This window comes from Triticum dicoccoides, chromosome 7A, assembly GCF_002162155.2.
Source record: "Triticum dicoccoides isolate Atlit2015 ecotype Zavitan chromosome 7A, WEW_v2.0, whole genome shotgun sequence".
Taxonomy (NCBI): domain Eukaryota; kingdom Viridiplantae; phylum Streptophyta; class Magnoliopsida; order Poales; family Poaceae; genus Triticum; species Triticum dicoccoides.
Window position 1 is genome coordinate 611,746,227 of NC_041392.1, and position 24,211 is coordinate 611,770,437.

The following is a 24,211-nucleotide window of genomic DNA, read 5'->3' on the forward strand; positions in this document are numbered from 1 at the left end:
TCAGCGTGCCCCCACTAGTACAAAAATTCAATCGACGCTCCCAGTGGGTGTACAGACGCAAAGATTTTCGGAAAGAGAGTCCTCAGGTAGCATATCCTAATAGAACAAGTGGTGACCAACTAACCTGAACATTGCTTTGGAGAGCCGAGCTGGCGTCATAAGCGGCCTGACTGGCGTCCCGCACCGCTTTCATCTTCTCCATCATAATGCCCGCCTGGCGTATGGCTTCCTTGGCAGCATTCACTTCGTCCTCTGGGACATGATGGATCGCGAAAACTAAAGGTGAGTCCGCAGGAGCTTGAGCAGTCGATGAAGAAGGCAGGGCACTCGACAATGGTACGGCGAAGGTAACAGAACCCCGATTGGCATCACCAGCGTCCTGAACGACTGGTTCCGCCACCGGCGTCGACTGTGGCACCTTGCTTGCAGGAGCTTTCCTATTTTTCCTCGTCAAAGGCCTCTCAGGCTCTTCATCATCATCATCGGGGAGGTCAATAATGTTAGGAGCTGTTCAAAGATCAATCGCCAAAATCACATCACCCAATGGTACACATTGCAGTTGAGTCGACCAAATAAACACAGAATGACAGAAATCATACCCAGATTGGAAGTGACTGCATCCTCCATTGCCTCATCCTCATCTCTGTAAGCTGAGGTCCCGGAAGTAGCAGCGCTGCCAGTTCCAAAGTTCGTCTGGTTAAATCAAGAAAAAAATAAACATCACGGAGCGTCGAGTGAATACAAAGGGAGACACTCACGCAGAAGCGACGGGGATGTCGATCTTAATCTTCGGCAACGCCTTCCGAGGCTTCTGCTCTGCAACTTTGAGATGCTTTGACACTTTTTCAGTTGGAGTTGGTGAAGATGTCCGAGGACGCTTTGAAGACTGACCAGTCTGAGCAATCGCCTTTTCACGGGCGCTCAGTCGTTCTTGGTCAAGCTTGGATCGCCTCTCCCTGCGAGGAGGCGACTCGACTTCTTCTTCGTCACTTGGGTTGTCGCTTTCTTCGTCCCCTTCTCCGTCAGAATGCCGTTCGCCACTGTCGTCGCCGCTCGCCTCTCCTTCCGGGTCTTGCTCTTGCTCTCCATTGGGCATTGAGTACATTTCGATAAGGGCCTGAAAGAAAGTAGGAAGAATAAAGTCAGTCGACACAGTATAGACAGCTGCGCGAGTGAATTCAGATTATAATAAAAAACTCAGAATCGGACCTTTTCTGGTTCGTGGGACTGGTCGAATGGAGGAACTCTCCTGGCTCCCCTGGGGTTGTCCTTGTTTCCGGTGATGCCCGACAGCCACCCCTCCAGTGTGTCGTCATCGACCTCCTCCGGGTGAATCCGAGTGGTGTCGTCAAGACCCGAATACATCCACATCGGATGGTCTCGATCTTGAAGAGGCTGGATGCGCCGCCGAAGGAAAACCTCCAAGAGATCCATACCAGTGACCCCGTCACGGATAAGCTGGACCACTCGTTCGACCAGCACCCTAACTTGCGCCTTCTCCTCTGGGAGCACCTTCAAAGAGGAGGGTTTCCTCACTCGGTCCATGGTAAAAGGAGGGAGGCCAGTCGACTGCCCTGGCGTCGGCTGGTCTTTGCAGTAAAACCAGGTCGACTGCCATCCGCGGACCGAGTCGGGAAAAATCATGCCCGGAAAGGAACTTTTCCCTCTCATCTGAACACCAAGACCCCCACACATCTGAATCACTCGTGTTCTCTCATCACTCCGATTGGCCTTTTTCACCGTCTGAGAACGATAGGTGAAAATGTGCTTGAAAATACCCCAGTGAGGCCGACAACCCAAGAAATTCTCGCACAAAGACACGAAAGCAGCGAGATACACGATTGTGTTGGGAGTGAAGTGGTGGAGTTGTGCCCCAAAGAAATTCAGAAATCCCCGAAAGAAAGGGTGAGGAGGCAAGGAAAATCCACGGTCAACGTGGGTGGCAAGGAGAACGCGCTCACCCTCCCGAGTTGCGGCTCAGATTCCTTCCCTAGAAGCCGCATCGATCCATGGGGGATCAGCCCTCCGTCGGCTAGGTCGTCGAGGTCTTCTTGGCGGATCACAGAGCGGATCCAGTCGCCCTAGATCCAGCCCTTCGGCAGGCCGGCTCGTGAGGAAGATCCACCCCGACTGGTCGCCTTCCCCTTTGCCTTTGTCGTCGCCTTCTTCGCCCGCTCCAGAGCCGCCATCTTCTCCTTCCCCCTCGTCGCCGGCGAGACGCGTACGGAGCGGCGGCGCTGGGGCGAGAGCGAGCGCGACGAAGAAACCTGAAGAGGAGAAGAGGAAATGAGAATGCACTGTTCAAGAAACCCCGGTCCGACGCCTTATATGAGGTCGCTTCCGAGTGGCTGACTGGTAGGCCCGGACGATCCTGTCAAATCCCGTAACAATCGCGCGCACGATACGTGGCGAAAAAGGTGGCACGGAGATCGAGGCGGCTCCGCCCTATCCCATCCGATTACTGCGGCCTCCCCCGTCCTGCGTGCTTCCCAAAATTCGAATCCCGCGAAATCTGCGGGCAGCAGAACAACCTGTCAGACAAAAGATCTCCTCCACACCATCACTCGACAAAAAACTAAGAATGGATCAAGGCGACTGAAAAGGAAGTTGTTGTCATCACTCAGGTTCATTGATCCGGAACAAGATATGCTCATGGCATGAAAAATGAGTCGGAGAAGTTCTCAACTCCTTCCCCACTCAAACCTCGATCCATTCGGGGGCTAATGATGAAGCTATGTACCTAGGGTAGGGTCATGGACCTGTCCTAACTGCCCTACCCAAGGACATCTCTAGAAGAAATCACCTTTCAATCGACTTGGAGGTGTTCCACTCGACAGACTCGAAGACACTCGACCAAGAAGCAATCACTCGACCCAGTTTCAACCACTCGACGGCCAGGAGACCTAAAGTCACACCGCACGCTAACGGTCGGTCATTAAGTAGCCTTTATGGTCATCATAACACTTTATTAGAGGCGTTACCAGTAACGCCCAACCTTAATGTATTTAAAACCCTGCATAACTGAGGGCCGGAGGGGTCTGGCGAACTCTATATAAGCCACCCCCTCCTCAGTGTAAAGGGTTTGCACCCCTGTAATTCATACACACATAATCCAGTCGACCGCCTCCGGGCTCCGAGATGTAGGGCTATTACTTCCTCCGAGAAGGGCCTGAACTCGTAAACCTCGTGTGCTTACAACTACTCCATAGCTAAGATCTTGCCTCTCCATACCTACCCCCCTACATTACTGTCAGACTTAATCCCACGACAGACAACACTCTTCCCTCTCGTTGCTATGCATCACCTAGATAGATCTTGCCTGTTCGTAGGAAAAAAATTGAAATACTGCGTTCTCCAACACCTTGGACCCATGATCATTTGTCAAGGGCATGTAGGCTATAGTACCTCCCTCATAAAGATTTGCACCATATGGATGCCTTATGCCTCAGGGGTGTCGACCAAAGCATTGGTCGTGGTGAGGTTTTGGGAAAGACCAATGGCAGAGCTATGTTATGGCCTGTAGGGGCCATGCCCCCCAGCCTCAATCAAAAGCAGGAAGGAATTTTTATGGGGTTCTTAGATTAGAAAAATATATACACCCTTTTCCCTCCCCACCCCACCCCCAAACTTTCATTATTTCTGCTTGCCCCCCTGAATATCCTGCCTAGCTCCGCCACCGAGCAAGACTTGTAAAAACAGGGACCTTTCATCTCTCGATTATAAATAGTGCCACAACCCCTTTGGACCATGGATTTGGTTCCCCGATTGTGAGGTTGGCATCGTTGGTGCACCATGGTCTCTGCATAGTCATGTTCTCGAGCTGCCTTGAGCTTGAAATCTGCCTTTTTCCTTTGCCAGGCATTTTTTAGCCAAGATGGCGAGTATGGCCTCCTCAAGGCTCTTCTCTGTCAATGACATCGGTGATGGGCGTTGTTATGATTGTTCATCTCCCCCGTCGGTGGAGTTAGTCACGACGCCTTTGTCGTTGTTCGTGTTACAATGAGGACTTCCTTCTTCGAATAATCTCACAATCTAGCAAAGCGAGCAAGTGATGAGCATGCCCATCTAGAAGTGCTAGAGTGAGATCTTGTTTTGGAAGGTTTCAGCTCTGGTTTTTTTTTCTGCTTGTTTCTTTACTGTTTTTCCTTTTTTGGATTCAACAAAAAATCAAAAGATTTTTGAATTTTAGAAATCTCTTTTTTAATTGTTTGTGTTTTCTCAGATATTCAAAAAGTGTTCGCCTACTTCAAAAAATACTCATTTTAGAAATGGATCACTTTTTAAAAAAATCATGACTTAAAATCAACATAAAAACCGACTGAAAACCCCGAAAAAAGGAACAACATGCTACAACATGGAAAGCAAATGGGTCGTCCTAGTCAAACAAACCTGTGCTTTTATCGGCATTATGATGCGAAGCGCACATATGGGAGCAACTATTCAGGGGGGTAACCCACTAGAACCAGGACAAAGTAGTCTAGCACAAGCTGCCTGTGGGCTTGGATTTTGTTCTGGCCAAATGTCGCACGACCAACCTGCGATCTCAGACATGTCCTCTTCATTCTGATTGGTGCCATCCATTCAGCAACCATCAATATTACCTCGTCTTCTTCAGCGTTCATGATTTCACTCTCGGGCTAGTAGCTCGAATTCGATGGTGAATCATCAAAAACGTCAGCTCTTGACATCGGGTCCATCTACACATAATGTGAATCATATATCGTATGTATGAATCTACGAGATGTTAAGCGAAATCAACAAGAAAATATTGGAGAAATTTACCTCTTGACAAGTCATTGACCACTTTGAGGTCGCACGGTGGAAGGGGTGGCGCAGGCGGATGATGAGAAAAAGGTGACGGGGCTACGAAAAAGTGTGGTAGGTCCATGAATGGCTCAACGGAGGCGACATTGGCCAAATCACGGTGGTCTAGGCTTTGGAGGTGGCCACCAACGAAGGCGGCACGAGGATGTGGATGGCAACGCAAGGGAGCATGTGACCTAAAATGTCCATGGTGCCAACATTTGTATAGATGGAGGGCGTGCTACATTGCCTCGCCAAACCTCCAAATGTGGAGGCTCGGGGTCTCGGTCTGTAGCGCCCTCGCCAAATCTCTATAATGACGGTTATTATGGCGATCAAAATGATATGGTTGACTTTGCTAGAGTTGATCTTACGCGTGTGAGCATGATCACCAAAAAGGTGTCCTTCTAGCAACTGGCACCGTAACGAGGAACGGTGGCATTCGGGGAAATGTTAGGTCATGCACGATGTTTTTGTCTTATAACTGCCAAATAGGATAAATGCGAAGGTGGAGGAAAGAGAAATAAGAAGGGAAAAGGGCTTGCCTTCTCTTAATTAATAGATGATATCTTAGAATGTCTCATCACATATTTAGGAATAACTGGTTACTAGTTGAACATAAGACTAAGAAAAAAACAATTGTACATATGTTTTTATTGCCATCTCTTATTTATTAAAACTGCTCAAGATAAGATTGTTTTACCAACAGCTGTATATGTCCTTATAATGCCATATTATAGTCATGGCCTAGGTTATTTCTATATATTTTTTTGCGGGAAATGGCCTTCATTATTTCAACATACAAGAAAAGAAAACAAAGACTATTTGGTCATAGATAACATAGTAGCATAACAATATACATGGTGTACATTTTTTTAGGACCTGATAAGTACCACACAAGTGGCACGAGCACATGACAACTCCAAACGTTTTTATGGCAAGTTTGGTGACGCAAGGATGACAACTTTAGTTGGCAGTCATGACAATTTTTGTGCTTCGGTTCATTTTTTACAGAAACTCGCCAGAATTTGCCATCCTTGCGTGACTGGAATTGTCATCGAAAATGTCAGGGCAGGAGTGTTACGCACCTGACGTGTGGCACTTATCACTTTTTTTAACCTGTTGCATTGCCTTCTTCTCTTTTACGTGAAATGATCTCTAATTTGTGACAGCAAAGCAATATTTCCTTGATACATAAAATGTTATTTTCCATGCTATATCTAAAAACAGTACAGAAGTTACATGTGGAACTATTTTAGTTGAAAACGATGAGGCACACCCCCATCGACAACAATACATAGCACAACTGGAGCTTCTCCTCCATAGATCATCACGACAAATCAGTGGCGCGCTTCCCTCTGTCTTTGTTTATGCAATTTCGTACGCCGACGGGAGCAGCCTGGGCACCGGGTGGGCCATCAGCGGCACGGCCCGCTGCAGCAGCAGAGAGAAGGCCTCCTCCATGTTGAGCTTGTCGGGCGTCTGGCCCGCCGGCAGCTCCCAGTCGAACGAGTGCACGAGCGTGGCCGCCGTCACGGTGACCACCCGCAGGCCCCAGCTGAGGCCCGCGCAGATCCGCCGGCCGGCCCCGAACGGGATCAGCCCGAAGTCGCCCCCCTTGACGTCGACGTCGGCGTGGGTCCCTCCCGGGAGGAACCGGGCGGGCCGGAACTCGAGCGGGTCGGGCCACAGGGCCGGGTCGCGGGCGATGCCCCACACGTTGACCAGCAGCTCCGTGCCCTTGGGGATGCGGTAGCCGGCGACCTCGCACTCCTCGGAGGCCATCCGCGGCAGCGAGAGCGGCGTCGACGGGTGCAGCCGGAAGGTCTCCTTGATGACCGCGTTCAGGAACGTGAGGCGCGGCAGGTCGGACTCCGAGACGAGCCTGTCCCGGCCCACGACGGCGTCCATCTCCTCCTGCGCCCGCTTCAGCATGTCCGGGTGCCGGATCAGCTCCGCCACCGCCCACTCCACTATCGTCGACGTCGTCTCCGTGCCCGCCACGAACAAGTTCTGCATGCATGCATGCAAGCAGAGTTAATCAGGCACATTGAACGGCTGCGGTTGTGGATTTGCCATGCCGGTCAGTGGTCACAGTCACGGCCGACTACGAAATAGATTGTTACCAGTATGAGCGCCTTGACGTCCGTGTCCGTGATCCTGTCCTCCTCGCCGCCGGTGAGGGACTTGTCTTCCTGCACCATGGCGAGCAGCAAGCCGAGCAGGTCCTTACCTTCCTTCTCCTCGCCGGCCGTGCTACCTCCGGCCCTTCTCTCGGCGATGATCCCGTTCATCATGTCGTCGAACCGGCGGTGCAGTTTCTTCAACCTGGCAACAACACCCTGCGGGTCGAGCCACCGGAGAGCCGGCACGAAGTCCCCGACGTTGAGCACGCCGCCCACCTCCATCACCTCCAGCACGATCTCCTTGAACTCCTTGGCGCCAAGCTCGGCGCCGGCCGCGGCGAACACCCGGAGCCCCACCGCCGCCCGCGAGAGAGCGTTGGTCGTGCACACGTTCGCCGCCTTGCCGACCGCCACCACCCCGCCGGTAGCAGCGGCATCAACGAGGGACCTCACCATGAGCGCGGCCTCCCGCTCGCGGAACCCGCGGAGGTCGTCGAGCGCGCGGGCCGAGAAGAGGTTCACGGCGCACACCTTCCTCATCGCGCGCCACCGGGGGCCGTAGGGCGCGAACACCACGTCCTGGTAGTTGTACGCCATGTGCTCGCCGCCGGAGTTGGGCGGGCGGCTGCTGAACTTGGCGTCGTGGGTGCGGAGGAACTGCTCGGCCGCGCCCGCCGACCCGGCCACCACGACGACGGAGCTGCCGAACCGGAGCCGGAGCACGGGCCCGTACACCTTGGACATCTCGTGCATGGTCTGGTGCGTCTTGCCGCCGAGCTGCGGGAGGTTCCCGAGCACCGGCCAGCCCCTCGGCCCCGGCGGCAGCGGCGCGCGCCCCTTGTCGGCGCGGAAGAAGGTGGCCAGCACATAGCATACGCCCACGGCAACGGCCAAGGTGGAGAGGAGCAACGGGAGAGGGATGTCCATGGCGACGAGGTGCATTGTTGCGTTCGATCGATATGCAAGCACTGCGGGTGCTCGAGTGTTCATGTATGCAATGCATTGGGTTCAAGATGAAGGCGCGCGGTAGGTGGACATGACTGGCAAAACTGCACAGGTGACACGTCTCATCCGGCGAAGCTCAACCACAGCTTTTACTTACCAACTACTATAATATGGTCTCTTGCAGCTTTCGCCTACCTACCGGTATGCCTGCCACCATTGGCGTTTCGGATGGTTTAGTGTCGCCTACTACAGGACGGTAGTCCTACTCTCACTGGAAGCGATGATAGGGCGAGGATGGAAAATGTGCAGGTGAATGTGTACAGATACGCCCTGTTTGGAATCTCTCCGCTCCGCTCCGCCCCGCCGATATAAAGGTTACTAAACATGTTCCATCACTTGAGTATACTCCGTCGTATGAATGAACTGCGTGGTAAAATAGAGTACCTACCTTGTTGGTGATATGGCGAGAAATGATGACATTCAAGACGGGATCAAGTTTGAACTATGTACAATGAAGCACAGGCCTTAATGAACCATAATGGCGGAACAATCAGAAAAGGTGACCTGGTTTATCCTTGATTGTAGATTTGTAGTTGTATATGGTTACCAGGCAACCCCTGGCTTTTGTTTTCTTTCAACTGTATCCAACTCCGGAAAAGCTTTGGATGAAAAGCTGGACCATAGCCCATAGGCCTTTTCTCTAAATACCAGAAATGATGACATTCACGCAAATGTTATTGTGTCATCTGATTCCTGAACTCTAGTCCTAGCCCGGGCTATTTCAGCCTACAAGGAAAGGAAACAAAAAGTGAGATTCAAAGATGAGTTCATCGTAGACAACATAGTAAAATAAGAGCATACACATCATCCCAGCACACTAGCACAGCATGACGGGCTGGTGAGGTAAGCAAGGCCATGTATGGTGGTGGTGATGCAGATTCAGTCATACAAGACTTCGTTATCATACCAACTTTACCAAGCAATCTAAAAGGCTAATGTCGATATGGATATGTCCGTGGAAAGTAAGTTCAGCGGAAACAAGAACTGCATTTCATTTTTCTTGTCACAGAGCATAAAAGGCAGTAATTTACAAAGACTACTAATGCTGCATCCATTATCCATCGGTGCATCCCTTTCCCCGTTGGTCCCACACTGCTACGGCTATGCCCTGCCCTGCTGTCTAAGGCTCTAAGCTGGTCCTTCCCAGGAGCAATTTTATGAAGCTTAAATTTTTTTTGACGGCGATGAAGCTTAAATTTTACTCCCTCCGTTCCATATTAGTTGTCGCTGAAACGGATGTATCTAGACATAGATACATCCGTTTCAGCGACAACTAATATGGAACGGAGGGAGTAGTAGATAATACTACCATCCAATTTCATCAACAGAGAGCACGGGCCTACCTCTTTATCCCAGTTGGTATGAAGCATCATCACAAGCAGAGCTAGTATTTGCACTACCATGGCACATATGATTCCCAGCCAAAGCCCCTGCCACAGAAAGGAGGCTCATGCTAGAATTCAGGCAGAACCCGCAAAACGTATCCTCCCAGAATTGCATAAAACATATCGTACAACTTACCTTACCACCGATCTTCAGAACAAATGCAAAAATAACAGCTGAAGGGATACCAAAAGCATAGTAAGCACATAGGTTGATGAAGGAGCATACTTTTTGCCAGCCACAACCTCTAGCGGCACCTTCAGAGCAATAAGCAGATAAATTTAGAAATTGTTACCCAAGATCAGTACTAATGTTTCCAAAGAGCTACAGGGGTAGATTATTGTTCTCATATGAAGGCAAATCTAATGTTAAAGGGGTGGACATTTGAACCATATTCAACAAAAAATAACCCCAAACCTACTAATGTTTCCAACAAGCAACAATGATATATTGTTTCTTATATAAGGAAAACATTAAAGGGGTGGCCATTTGAAGCATATTAAGTAAAAGACAAACCTACTTATGTTTAAGTGGAACGAGCTGCAAAAGGGACCATGCCCCCTGTTTAAGCCCAACGTTTAAGGGAAGAGCCCATGTTAGTACTGTTGATGGCCCAAAGTTTAAGAGGAAAGAGCCCATGCTGGCACTGCAAATGGGATCGTACTACCTGAGGATTAATTTAAGATCCCGTGTTGGCACTGTGCACGTGGGATCCTACTACCTGATGAGGACCCATTTTAATTCAGGTTCTACATGTGCCAAAAAGGCTCATCTTAGAGCTGCCGTGTATGATGTGTACACATATGATGTCATTGACGTGTAATATGATGAGGTGATTCACATCTAAAAGCTTTCTGTTTGGGATACCGTGTTCAGGTGATGTGATCAGACACAGATGTCCTCCTGTGCAAGCAAGAGGCAAGAGCAGTGCATTTCTGTGGCAAAGTGCCAACCGTACTACAGGAATAAATTGAAAATACAGAGATTGTCCTCTCATTTTTGTCAAGTCACTGTTCAATTTTGTTCAGCAGTTTAAGCAAGTTGTTACCAATTGATCTGGTGGCTTGCATCCGTTTGATCTGTTAATATGTTCTGAACACCCAAACCACCAGTTTGTTTCTTTGCACAAGTGCATGTTCTAAAATGTGATGGCATGCCCATAATGCACTCAATTCTTTATTTTTTACTTCATGGCAGACTGTTGAAGATGTTGGATACACATTTCAAAGAAAATGATGTGTCTTGGCGCGGGCAAGTAGCCATAAGAAAGGAAGCTACTTCAGGCAACTTGAGCACCTGAAGCATACCTAGTGTCTCTACGGCTTATTAGAGCAGCAACCACCAGGAAATCTTGCACACAATCTAAACGCCCCAGCATGTACGGCGGCTGGTAAAGGACACAGATGATGAAGATGTACACTGCTGGACTGCTACAGTGATGTGGAGTGCACGAGTTGGTCAGAAAAGAATACACCGTGGAACTGCCACAGCCTCAGGATCAGGAGATATCCAGGAGGGTCAGGGAGTGCCAAACTTAAGCCTTAAGCCGCACAAGCTCTTGGGGCGCAATACAAGACAAAGCACGAGATTTTTATCGGCTCAGGTGCTTGTATATAAAGCCTGAGGAGAGATACATTTAAAGCCAAGGAAGGCGCTAGTGCAGTTGCCAATTGGTGCACCAGGATAAGAGGCATACAGTGACCGTCTCAGAAGGATCAAGAACTTGAAGGAGCTTGGGGGGCCTTGAAGAATCAACGCGTGAATTCACAGGTAAGATCGAGCTTCTCTACATGTGCTTGTTTTCTGTTTTCTCTTCCCAAAACAATTTCGATGGCATGCAGTTCTGTTGAATTTAGAGTTTGCAAGCTGAAATTCTGCGTGTTCTGCAGCAGGTATGGAGATGCTGGCGGGCGTGCAAGATGGCCTGAACATAGAGCAAGAGTATATCAACGCGATGCGCACGCAGTCTAACGTGCGCTTCTTATCAAACAAGGAAGAGATGGAAGCCCTTCTTCAGCCTCAGCAAGATCTCATCCTTCCGATGCTTCACAGAATGGGGCAGAAAAAATCTGCTGAAATCAAGCTCGCAATGTCCGGTTACTTTGATGCCAGTGCTGAGGCCTCGGAGATCTGCAAGCAGCTACTGAGGAATATCAAGAACACCGAAAGCAACTACCAATCAATGGACAGCTTCCTTGCAAGCATAGGCTGTACTACTGCCCCTAGTAGTACCTCCCTTGCACTGGAAACAATCCCGGGTAGAAGCAACCCTTTCAGCACCACCACAAGGAGCAATTTCAGACAGATTCATGACAGGTACTCCTCCGTGCTCAAGACCATCAAATCAAGTCACAGGAAAGTGGCAAAGAAGCTCAAGATAGTGAAAATCATCAAGAAGCTCTCAAGGACTTGCCTTGTCATTGCCGGTGGTGCGGTTGCCATTGGGATTGCAGCACACCTGCTGGTCTTTAGCCTTCTGGTTGGATCTGCGCTCATGGGGCTCTGCCCTATTGCGGTCAAGAGGAGGGTCACGAGGCTGAAACGTTCTAAGACAGAGTCTTTGCAGCAGCTGCAGGAGCAACTTGATACTGCCGCAAAGGGCACATATGTTCTTGGCAGGGACTTCGACACGGTGAGCCAACTCGCCGTGCGCCTCTCTGATGGTATCGAGCGGGAGAATGCAATGGCAACATATTGCATGGAGATGGTGGATGAGAAGTATCCGGTGCAGGAGATGGTGTTGGAGCTGAGGAGGAGTTGTTCCAGCTCTAGGAGATTGGCCATAGAGCTAGAAGAGCACGTGGGCCTGTGCCTTGCTACAATCCATAGAGCTAGAGTTTTGGTGATCGAAGAGATCTCCAAGCAAGCATGAATACAGTTGCCTGTTTAGTTAGTGTGGACATTATGTGTAGGAGTACTACTTCAGAGATGTATATATTTTTGTTAGATCGTGCAGGGAATTTGCACTTCAATACATTAGGATGGAAAATTAGGACAATTTAGCTTCAGCCAAAGAAAGAAAAGGAAGAAAAAACAAAAATAAACGGACGGTTTGTGAGAGTTTGAGCAAAACTAGAAATATCAACTGCAATTTCTTGCAGGGAAATTGATGCTTTGTTGTACAGTCAGTGTATATATGAAAACATTCTGAGATTATTTCTGAAATAGCACATGCAAGTAAAAAAAAAATTCCACCCATCCTCCAAATTATCCTGTTTCTAAACATTTGTTAGCAATTTATGTTCAATATCTGTTAATGATTTAAGTTCAATCTGATGGCTACTATTCGAAGGTAACATGCTTGAGGCAAACCAAACAGCATTAATATTGGCAGAAAATGAGTCAGGGGACTATGCAACATGAATTCTGTTTACACATAAGGCTTCCTCAGAAGGGAGAAAATTACTGTATTCTAGACATATAAAATTAATATTAAGATGTGTATTTAGGCCATACCTGATAGCGTGCATTGTATTCCATCCATGAAGTTAGAAGTGGCGAGAATTGGCATCATTATTGATACATACTTTACTATCTCTTCTTCATTGCTGTACAAATAACCCCACACATCTCGTACAGAAACTGTGATGATAACTACAAGGAGGCCTTCTACTAGGCACATAATTCCTGAAATAAGAACTGATAGACGTGCTGCCTGTGGATTCCCGGCGCCTAATTCATTGGACACTCTAATACTGCGTACAAACATTAATCATGAATTCAAACTGGTTAAGTACAATTTTGAGATGTTAAATCTCATAAAATGAAAGGAACGGAGTGGAATTCTGATATTGTGCTCCCCTGACCTTATTGCACTGCTGAGGCCACTTGGAATTGTATAAACCATCCACATTGTGTTTAGGCTAGATAAATGAACCAAAGTTAGTGGCATAATCAAGTATCTGAAAGCGTAATGTCAAGCTAGCTAACATTATACTTCGTGATTATCACAAGAAATGGAAAAGGGAAGGTGTGTAACACCATGCTACTGGCCTACCACCATGTGATTTAAGTGTACCAGGCAGGTAAATAGTCTTGTTATATAACAACACTGTTGAATCTATTAAAAATCGTCTGTTTGTTAAAGATTCTCAGTAATTTAGTGCAAGAGAGTGCTTCAAGTCCTGTTTTCTTACCTGATGGATAAAATTGAAGTTTCCAGTTTTGGATTTGGAAGAAAACCTGCAAGGAGAACCACCATCTCGAATGCCCAGTACTCCAAGCTGAACTATATTGCAAGCCAAACAACCAGTTCCATGAAGAAGAAGAAAGGTGGTAAACCACATATCACTTTTCACCCAGTTGTAAAGACATTCTATTGCCAAGATACTTATTAGTAAGACATTGTTTTTTAGCGGTTGCTCATATCAGGCTTACCAGGTCATAAATGTAGATGGAATGGCCAGACTTAAAAACAAGTTCACATCCTTTAACACCGCCCTTGACCATCCATGCCAACTCCTTCTGCCAGCTTCAGAGAATTTAACATACAGTGCTAGCAATATCACATTGAACCAGTAAGATACCGAGGTTGCCAGAGCTGCACCTCTGTAGCCAAGACCGGAATTTTGAACAAGGAACCAGCACAGCACAATGTGGAATATCAACGTCACCCCAGAACAAACTACCAGTGGGTGGACAATATTTTGGGCCTGCAGTAACTTGGTAAGGCACTGAAGCAATCCGTATGCGAAAAGACCGGGAATCAACAACCGGGCGTATGTTCCAGCTCCATACGATATCTCTGGATTTTGACCAAGAGCAGTAAGAATTTGGCCAGTGAAGGCCAATACAAAGGCCAGTGGAACGCTTGAAAGCATAAGAACGAAGATAGCCCTCTGAGCATGCGTCCCTAGCATATCATACTGTTTTGCCCCATATGATTGCCCGCACAATGTGTCGAGTGCGCTTCCCATTCCCAGCTGGCGCATTGCAACGACATGAAGAGGTGAGAATTTTCATCAAATCTTATTGCAACTGAAAGTAGGCATCATCTGATAATGTTGGAAGAAGATTTTATGCCTGCTGGTCACATAAGCATACTAATTTTCTGATAATCTTGCTCACACTGCATTAAAAACTACTAGCTCCTAGATGCTCGCTTTGCATTTCATATCAACTCGCTCTTCCTTTCAACTTCGGAAACAATTTCAGTTCTGGAAACAATTTTGTCATGCTTCACAAGTAGCAACACGGGCTTTACCAGGACGCTGAAGCCAGTGACGTTGGCGAAGGAGGAGGCGACGGAGGCGGCCGAGAGGGGGAGCTCGCCGAGGTGGCCGGCGAACATGACGGAGACCACCTGCAGGCTGTACTGCAGCAGGCTGCACGCCACCAGCGGCGCCGCGAGCCCCACCTGCCGCCGCACCTCGTCCCGCGCCGCCGGCGCCGGAGCGAGGGGGAGGAGGAGAGGCGCTGAGGAAGCCGTCATGGCTGCCGAGCTCGCCTCGCCTCGTCCGCCCATTCCACCCACGCTGGTCTTTGAGCTTTGACGAGCTGAAGGGAGGGGAAGACGCTGACGGGGCGCGCTGGTCGCTGTCGCGGCAATGACGCGCGGCGGCGCAGGCGATGAAAGGGGACAAGAAATACGGGCCACGCCACAGTTTGATAGCCCAATTTGGGGGTCTTGGGCTGGTTCGATTAGGACTGGGTTTCTTTCTCCCGAAGCGCGGTATTCAGGCTGGCTAATGAATTGGAGCCTGATAGGCTTTAAGGACACTGCATAGCCCAAGCAGAACGCAGATCCGAAAATACAGATCCTCACTGCGTACTCTTTTATGAGAGCTGCTATATGTACGAGAGAAAAAAAAATGCACGACAGAAATTCATACGATTTTTATACGACCAGACTCATCTGGTGATGTGGGCCCAAACCTCAGGAAACGTGCCTGTGTTTTGTCGTACGAAAATCGTACGAAAAATCACCGTACACAAGGCAGTTTCATTCTTTTATTATTTTCCCTCTAAAAAAAGAATGTGTATTCTTTTTTTCATTTTTATAGTACTTGATTGGTACAAATGTGTACAAACAATTATTCCGGTGTCTTTTTTAGGACAGTAGTCCAAAACAAAATTTCAGGTTAAGAACTGCAGTAGACTACTATCCATAAGGCAGTACACAACGAGCAATGCTACACACATAGACGGCATTTTAAGGGATCAACAGAGTGGCTTAAAGCAACTCTAGCAGACCTCGCAAAACGCCGGTCCGCAAAATGCGTATGCAGTTCGCGTAAAACAGCTTTTTACGGGACGGCGCAGGCTGGCACAGATGCAGACCCTCCCCCCCCCCCCCAAACGGATCCGTAAAAAAATATATTTGCGGAATATGCTTTTTTACGGGTCGGCTATGCGGGTTCTGCTCTTTGCGCCGATGCATCCCCGCAAATCATCAGCCCGCAAATCTCAAATCCCAGCGGTCGATCCCAGCGGCGGCAGCGACTGGGGGTGGCTCTTCTCGCCGGATCTGACGGGGCGGTGCGGTGGCTCGGCGCGGGAGGGTGTGGGGCGGCCCCGCAGAGCGATTCCGCCCGCAGATATGGCCGGAATCGCCGGCGGCGGGCGGGCGGAAGCAAGGGCGGACGGCGGCGGAAGGAAGGGGAAAAAGAGCGCGGGCTGAAATGTCCCTCCCGCCAACTGCTTCTCTGTGATGCAGGGCACCGCAACCGCGAGGAGGAAACCCGCGTTTTCCCGGGTTGGGACCGAAAATTTGCCATGCCCCCTAAAATTTTTTGCGGGCCGGGGCGGGATGCGTGTTCTGGCCGGGCAGGCTTTTCGGCCCACACCCGCATTTTGACGGTTATTTTACAAGTCAAGAGCTTTTGCAGAGTCTGCTAGAGTTGCTTTTAACTAGCATATTTAGATTGCATAGAAATAAGGCGAGGGGCCACCGTCGCTGAATTCAGGGGAAATTAGTTTGGAAGAGACCCGTGAAATCTCTGTAAAGAGCCCGTGCGTTTAGAATTTTCGATACACTATTTTCTCTTGTGATGCTTGTGTACCAACAGAAAAAAAATCCGAAGAAAGCAATTTTTTTTTGAGCATCAGTACAGACACAAGCGCTCATATACACGCGCATACACTCATCCCTATGAACATACACACGCACACCCTACCCCTATGAGCACCTCCGAGAGACTGAACCGGCATATCATCTTGAGATTTACGAAGTCACCGTAGGCGCCTCGTCGTCGACGGGAACGTCAACCCTGGTGGGTTGGGGATACCACTGTCCACCTAACCAACTCAACCACAGGTTGATTCGCGAAGAAAGCAAAAATCTTTACATCTATACCAATATAAAGAGATCAAAGGGCAGACCCAATTGATCTCGGCCATCGAATTAAGTCAATCCAACGACCTAGACTACTCCAATGGCGGGCATTAATTGTGTTTAATGTGCAATTAATATCATACCAAATATTGCACTATTCACAGGATTAACACACAAATAATGCCATACCTAATATCCGCGTGCAATTAATATATTATCTAAATATTAACGTGTATTGCACGTGCGCATTTACTAATATTAATTAAACACCAGCAAAAAAACATCAACATTATAAAAAAACTTCTAAAGAAAAGAAATACAATCATGTATTTGGAGAATCATTCATCATCTTTATCATGCGCATGCTGATGACCTGTCGATGTTGTTGCCCATGGAGTTTTGCGTTGTCATGGAACAACAAATAGCATTCACAAAAGGCAGTTGGGAATTCATCGACCTCTGCCAGAAAGTGCTGACAATGTCGATCCTGGATGATTCGCGGCCTAGAGAAGAAGTGGCACAGGGTCGATCCTATCTATACATCCGTCCGGTTCGAGGAAATAACTAGATCAATGTTGTTGATGCCGAAGCAGTATTGACCCTATGACAAAACAACCAACCACCTCTACTTCCACGGACGAAAGGAAAAACATGCTCACCCCAATCTCGTTGCTAGATTTGACAGTGGTTGCATCGCCAAAGCTGGAGAAGAAGTCAAGGAGACCCTATTGAACCCTATGCCACCACCACCGGAAGGGACAAAGTTGTGCACAATGAAGACATGCATTTCACCCGATCTCGTCACTGGAACCGACAATGCCACGCACCATCAGGGCCAGAGAAGAAGCCAGATGAACAATCATTGAACACCGTCTCCACCACCATCGAAGGGACGAAGCTGTGGACAAATGGAGACTTACCTAATGCCCTAATACAAGGGTAACTATAGCTCCCACTGGTGGATCGTAGTCTCCCCACACACGCACCCTCACCGATTGAGGACGAGTAGAACGACAATTTACCGGCAAAGGAGGAGTGGCAGCTGAGGAGGAACCTAAAAAGTATCAAAACAAATCCTATCAGGGTCTGTTTTCAAAGATCTCATCGAAACAAAGACAAAGGTTAAAGGAAATTATGGCTCAGAGACACTATAAAGAGAGCAACAATTTTGCAAACTTTTGGAATCATATTTTGGAAAGTTGGCATTATCAGTTTATTCTAGAAATTAACTTTCTACTTCCAACATCTTATTGCATAATGAATCTTTTCGATAAAACAAACCTCGAACGTTCGTAGTACATGTGGATACCCCAAAATTATAAAGTATAAAAAAGACAACAAAATATCCATTCCACAAGAAAGACTTGTGGAGGACGGGCCTGTTTTTTTCTACAGCCGTCGCTTCCTCCCTTCCCCACAGCCACTAGCTCCTACCTTCTCACCCCCCTTCCTTCACCGCATCTAGAGACTAGAGGTCGGACTAAGTCTCAACGTTGATCGATGAACGCGATCGTGGTTTTTTTGTTGCTCCGGCAGCCTTCATCGACGAGATGGGATATACGAGCGACGCCTTGAGGTAGATGGTATGGTTGTGTAGCAGAGTGGTGGTCTTCCTGTAACGCCCAAGACGCAACTATATCTTCCACGTGTCGAGGCACGACTTAGAGGCATAACCGCATGTTGGTTTTGTCGCAAGAAGGGTCATCTTCACATAATCCCATGTATAAGAACAAGGATAGATAAATAGTTGGCTTACAATCGCCACATAACACAATGATCAAATAATTCATACATCATTCAGAGTACACACATAGTCCGACTATGGACAAATCCAAATGAAAATAAGATAACCCCAAATGCTAAATCCCGATCGTCCCAACTGGGCACCACTACTGATCATCAAGAAAAGACACGTAGTAACGGCCAAGGTCCTCGTCGAACTTCCACTTGAGTTCGTTGTCATCGCCTGCACTGGTATCATCGGCACCTGCAACTGTTTTGGTAGTATCTGTGAGTCACGAGGACTCGGCAATCTCAAAACCCGCGAGATCAATACTATGTAAGCTTATGGGTAGGATGTGGTTATAAGGTGGAGTTGCAGCAAGCACTAAGAAAATATGGTGGCTAACATACGAGTACAAGAGTAAGATGAGAAACTACGCAACGGTCGTAAGCTAGAAGTGATCAAGAAGTGATCCTGAACTACTTATGTTCATACATAACCCAACCGTGTTCACTTCCCAAACTCCATCGGAAAGAGACCATCACGGTTACTCACGCGGTTGATGCATTTTAAAATAAGTCAAGTGTCAAGTACTCTACAACCGGATATTAACAAATTCTCATCTGCCACATAACCGCATGCACGGCTCTCGAAAGTTTATACCTTGCAGGGGTGTCCCAACTTAGCCCATCACAAGTGCTACCTCTTGAGCATGCGTTGGTTTTCCCTTGAAGAGGAAAGGGTGATGCAGCAAAGTAGCGTAAGTATTTCCCTCAGTTTTTTAGAACTAAGGTATCAATCCAGTAGGAGACTACATGCAAGTCGCCTAGTACCTACACAAACAAACAAGAACCTCGCAACCAACGCGATAAAGGGGTTGTCAATCCCTTCACGGTCACTTACGATAGTGAGATCTGATAAAGATAATAAGATTAATATTTTTGGTATTTTTGTCGTATAGATTGAAAAGTAAAGATTGCAAAATAAACGGCGACAGAAATGGCTAGTTGACAGTAAACTAATATGATGTAAAGTAGACCCGGGGGCCATAGGTTTCACTAGTGGCTTCTCTTAAGATAGCATATATTACGGTGGGTGAACAAATTACTGCCGAGCAATTGATAGGAAAGCGCATAGTTATGAGAATATATAGGCATGATCATGAACAAAGGCATCACGTCCGTGTCAAGTAGACCGAAACGATTCTGCATCTACTACTATTACTCCACACATCGACCGCTATCCAGCATGCATCTAGAGTATTAAGTTCATAAGAATAGAGTAACACATTAGGCAAGATGACATGATGTAGAGGGATAAACTCAAGCAATATGATATAAACCCCATCTTTTTATCCTCGATGGCAACAATACAATACGTGCCTTGATGCCCCTACTTTCATTGGAAAAGGACGCCATAGGATTGAACCCAAAGCTAAGCACTTCTCCCATTGCAAGAAAGATCAATCTAGTAGGCCAAACTAAACTGATAATTCGAAGAGACTTGCAAAGATATCAAATCATGCATATAAGAATTCAGAGAAGAATCAAATATTGTTCATAGATAATCTTAATCATAAACCCACAATTCATCGGATCTCGGCAAACACACCGCAAAAAGAATTACATCGAATAGATCTCCAAGAACATCGAAGAGAACTTTGTATTGAGAACCAAAGAGAGAGAAGAAGCCATCTAGCTAATAACTATGGACCCGAAGGTCTGTGGTAAACTACTCACACATCATCGGAGAGGCTATGGTGTTGATGTAGAAGCCCTCCATGATCGAATCCCCCCTCGGCAGATCACCGGAAGAGGTCCCTAGATGGGATCTCACGGGTACAGAAGGTTGCGGCGGTGGAAAAGTGGTTTCGTGGCTCCCCTGAATGTTTTCAGGGTAAGTATATATAGGTGAAGGAAGTAGGTCGGTGGAGCTACGAGGGGTCCACGAGGGTGAGGGGCGCGCCGCCCTACCTCGTGGCCGCCTCGTTGCTTCCTTGACCTCCACTCCAAGTCTCCTGGATTGCTTTTGTTCCAAAAAAGATCCTCGAAAAGGTTTCATTCCATTTGATATTCCTTTTCTGCGAAACACTGAAATAGGCAAAAAACAGCAACTGGCACTAGGCCTCCGGTTAATAGGTTAGTTCCAAAAATAATATAAAAGTGCATATTAAAGCCCATTAAACATCCAAAACAGATAATATAATAGCATGGAACAATAAAAAATTATAGATACGTTGGAGACATATCAGTATCCCCAAGCTTAATTCCTGCTCGTCCTCTAGTAGGTAAATGATAAAAACATATTTTTTTATGTGGAATGCTACCTAACATAATTTTCAATGTAATTTTCTTTATTGTGGCATGAATATTCAGATCCGAAAGATTCAAGAGAAAAGTTTAATATTGACATAAAAATAATAACACTTCAAGCATACTAATAAAGCAATCATGTTTTCTCAAAATAACATGGCCAAAGAAAGTTATCCCTGCAAAATCATATAGTCTGGCTATGCTCTATCTTCATCACACAAAATATTTAAATCATGCACAACCCCGATGACAAGACAAGCAATTGTTTCATACTTTTGATGTTCTCAAACTTTTTCAACCTTCACGCAATACATGAGCGTGAGCCATGGACATAGCACTATAGGTGGAATAGAATGGTGGTTGTGGAGAAGACAAAAAGGAGAAGATAGTCTCACATCAACTAGGCGTATCAACGGGCTATGAAGATGCCCATCAATAGATATCAATGGGAGTGAGTAGGGATTTCCATGCAATGGATGCACTAGAGCTATAAGTGTATGAAAGCTCAACAAAAGAAACTAAGTGGGTGTGCATCCAACTCGCTTGCTCACAAAGACCTAGGGCATTTTGAGGAAGCCCATCATTGGAATATACAAGCCAAGTTCTAATAATAAAAAATTCCCACTAGTATATGAAAATGACAAAATAGGAGACTCTCTATCATGAAGATCATGGTGATACTTTGAAGCACAAGTGTGGGAACATGATAGTAGCATTACCCCTTCTCTCTTTTTCTCTCATTTTTTTATTTGGGCCTTTTTCTATTATTTTTATGGCCTCTTTTTTTCGTCCGGAATTTCACCCAACTTGTGGGGGAATCATAGTCTCCATCATCCTTTCCTCACATGGCACAATGCTCTAATAATGAAGATCATCACACTTGTATTTACTTACAACTCGATACTTTGAACAAAATATGACTCTATGTGAAAGCCTCCGGCGGTGTACCGGGATGTGCAATGAATCAAGAGTGACATGTATGAAATTATGAACGGTGGATTTGCCACAAATACGATGTCAACTACATGATCATGCAAAGCAATATGACAATGATGAAGCGTGTCATAATAAACGGAACAGTGGAAAGTTGCATGACAATATATCTCGGAATGGCTATGGAAATGCCATAATAGGTAGGTATGGTGGCTATTTTGAGAAAGGTATATGGTGGGTTTATGGTACCGGCGAAAGTTGCGTGGTACTAGAGAGGCTAGCAATGGTGGAAGGGTGAGAGTGTGTATAATCCATGGACTCAACATTAGTCATAAAGAACTCACATACTTATTGCAAAAACCTATTAGTTATCGAAACAAAGTACTACATGCATGCTCCTAGGAGGTAGATTGGTAGGAGAAGACCATCGCTCGTCCTCGACCGCCACTCATAAGGAAGACAATCAATAAATAAATCATGCTCCGACTTCATCACATAACGGTTCACCATACGTGCATGCTACAGGAATCACAAAATTTAACACAAGTATCTCTCAAATTCACAACTACTCAACTAGCATGACTCTAACATTACCATCTTCATATCTCAAAACAATCATCAAGTATCAAACTTCTCATAGCATTCAATGCACTTTATATGAAAGTTTTTTTGAGCTGGAATACCTTGCATTCCAAAAATTATGGTGGACCAACCAAATCAGCGGCCACAGCATGGATTACATCTACGGGGAACTCCGAGAGCCAAGCATGCTGGCCAGTTGGGAGGTTCTGATCGTGAGAGGCTGCCAGCACATGCGCTGGCTTGTTACAATTCCTGGGCTCGAACACTACATTGGCTTCAATAAACGCTTGCTGTAGCTGGAACTTTGCTTCCCTGAATAAGACTCCCAGGGGGTTACGATCTGACATTGACGAGGCCGTTGCCTGCTGCAAGGGGAGACAATCCGTTTGGAAAATCACCCAGCCCATGCATATTCTACAACCCTCCCGCCGCTGCCAGGAGCATTTCGCCTTCGACATTCCTGGCTAGGGCACCCCATCCCCCTGATCATGTCGCAATGTCATAAGATGCATCAAAGTTGATCTTGGTGTAGTCTGGATGGGGGGGCTTTCACCGGGCAGACGGTCTAGGTGTGGCCTGGTTCTTCTTCCCGAGAAATTCCCTCCATTCAGCAAGATCAAGGCGCACTTTATATGAAAGTTTTTATTATACCCATCTTAGATGCCTATCATATTAGGACTAATTTCATAACCAAACCAAATTACCATGTTGTTTTGAAAGACTCTCAAAATAATATAAGTGAAGCATGAGAGACCAATAATTTCTATAAAATAAAACCACCACCGTGCTCTAAAAAGGTATAAGTGAAGCACTAGAGCAAAATTATCTAGCTCAAAAGATATAAGTGAAGCACATAGAGTATTCTAATAAATTCTGATTCATGTGTGTCTCTCCAAAAGGGTGTGTACAGCAAGGATGATTGTGGTAAACTAAAAAGCAAAGACTCAAATCATACAAGACGCTCCAAGCAAAACACATATCATGTGGTGAATAAAAATATAGCCTCAAGTAAAGTTACCGATAGACGAAAACGAAAGAGGGGATGCCTTCCGGGGCATCCCCAAGCTTAGGCTTTTGGTTGTCCTTGAATTTTACCTTGGGTTGCTTTGGTGAAAGCACAAGTGCTCCCTAGGTGGTTTTGGTAATTAATGTCAACATATCTCTTGTTGGACTAACACTTTTACCTAGTATGTTTCAGATAAGTTCAACAATGAAGTGGTATGGATTAGAGGATGTGGAACCCCTTCAAGATGCTAAGGACAAAAGGATTGGCTCAGGCTCCAAGCTCAAGACTCTGCATTTTCTATTTTAGTGATCCAAGATCACATTGAGTCTATAGGAAAAGCCAATACTATCAAGGAGGGATGAGGTGTTGCTTAATGAGGCTCTTGCTCAAAGTGCTTAGTAATATGCTCCAAAGCCCTCAATTACTTTCTCACATCCACATATGACCTAAACCAAAAGTCAAACTCGGCCCCACCAATTCTTTCTATCCGGCGCCACCAAGTTTAGATGTCATAGCCACTGCTGCAAACCGAATCAATCTATGGATCACGGGGGCAAGCCCCGGCGTGAGACGACGGTTACCAATCCCGGCACGGAAAGTATAACCACGCCCCGGCCGAAAACCACATACGGACTTCATCCGAACTGCACCGTGACACGGCATGATATAGGGGCGCCGCACACCCCCTATGCTTCACCGATGAGGTAATGGAGCACCAGTTCCCAAAAGGGTTCAAACCCATGAACATCGAATCATATGATGGCACAACAGATCCTGTAGTATGGATTGAATACTTTCTTCACCACAATCACATGGCTCGCGGTGATGATCTACACGCCATCAAATACCTTCCCCTCAAACTTAAGGGACCAACACGACACTGGCTAAACAGTCTACCAGGAAATTTTATTGGTAGTTGGGAGGACCTGGAGGATGCATTCAGAGACAACTTCCAAGGTACCTATGTTCGCCCCCCAGATGCCGATGACCTTAGCCACATAATTCGTACAGGCTAGACACATTCATAATCATACATGCTAGACAATTAGGGTTTAGCCATTATGG

General features: G+C 46.8%; 3 protein-coding genes across 4 annotated transcripts; 1 reads left to right on the forward strand and 2 right to left on the reverse strand.

The window, feature by feature from the left end:
• Positions 1-5,969: 5,969 nt before the first annotated feature.
• LOC119329613 (flavonoid 3'-monooxygenase CYP75B4-like) lies at positions 5,970-8,051 on the reverse strand. The gene is made up of 2 exons (XM_037602677.1): positions 6,930-8,051; positions 5,970-6,816 (listed from the first exon to the last, which is right to left on the reverse strand). Exons 1-2 carry the CDS (start codon positions 7,917-7,919, stop codon positions 6,172-6,174), a joined length of 1,635 nt encoding a protein of 544 aa, XP_037458574.1. The 5' UTR covers positions 7,920-8,051; the 3' UTR covers positions 5,970-6,171.
• A 170-nt stretch (positions 8,052-8,221) lies between these two features.
• Positions 8,222-14,865, reverse strand: LOC119329614 (protein DETOXIFICATION 16-like). The gene is made up of 8 exons (XM_037602678.1): positions 14,521-14,865; positions 13,695-14,239; positions 13,454-13,540; positions 13,124-13,180; positions 12,774-13,012; positions 9,456-9,574; positions 9,278-9,364; positions 8,222-8,660 (listed from the first exon to the last, which is right to left on the reverse strand). Exons 1-8 carry the CDS (start codon positions 14,779-14,781, stop codon positions 8,598-8,600), a joined length of 1,458 nt encoding a protein of 485 aa, XP_037458575.1. The 5' UTR covers positions 14,782-14,865; the 3' UTR covers positions 8,222-8,597.
• On the forward strand, positions 10,953-12,719 carry LOC119329615 (putative UPF0496 protein 2). Of its 2 annotated transcripts, none has more exons than XM_037602680.1 (2): positions 10,953-11,087; positions 11,210-12,719. In XM_037602680.1, the coding sequence occupies exon 2, from the start codon at positions 11,212-11,214 to the stop codon at positions 12,187-12,189; it is 978 nt and encodes a 325-aa protein (XP_037458577.1). In that variant the 5' UTR covers positions 10,953-11,087; positions 11,210-11,211; the 3' UTR covers positions 12,190-12,719. The 2 variants fall into 2 exon arrangements, with proteins under 2 accessions (XP_037458577.1, XP_037458576.1); XM_037602679.1 differs by having other exon boundaries at positions 10,954-11,087; positions 11,207-12,719.
• Positions 14,866-24,211: the final 9,346 nt, after the last annotated feature.

Bases quoted from the DNA above. Each gene is read 5' to 3' on its own strand.
- LOC119329613 (XM_037602677.1), bottom strand. From the start codon at position 7,919: ATGAACACTCGAGCACCCGCAGTGCTTGCATATCGATCGAACGCAACA. The intron at 6,817-6,929 runs GTAACAATCTAT...GCATGCATGCAG, and splicing joins ACGTCAAGGCGCTCATACTG to AACTTGTTCGTGGCGGGCAC.
- LOC119329614 (XM_037602678.1), bottom strand. From the start codon at position 14,781: ATGGGCGGACGAGGCGAGGCGAGCTCGGCAGCCATGACGGCTTCCTCA. The intron at 14,240-14,520 runs GTAAAGCCCGTG...GCAATGCGCCAG, and splicing joins TCACTGGCTTCAGCGTCCTG to CTGGGAATGGGAAGCGCACT. The intron at 9,575-12,773 runs GTATGGCCTAAA...ATTGCTCTGAAG, and splicing joins AATACAATGCACGCTATCAG to GTGCCGCTAGAGGTTGTGGC.
- LOC119329615 (XM_037602680.1), top strand. From the start codon at position 11,212: ATGGAGATGCTGGCGGGCGTGCAAGATGGCCTGAACATAGAGCAAGAG.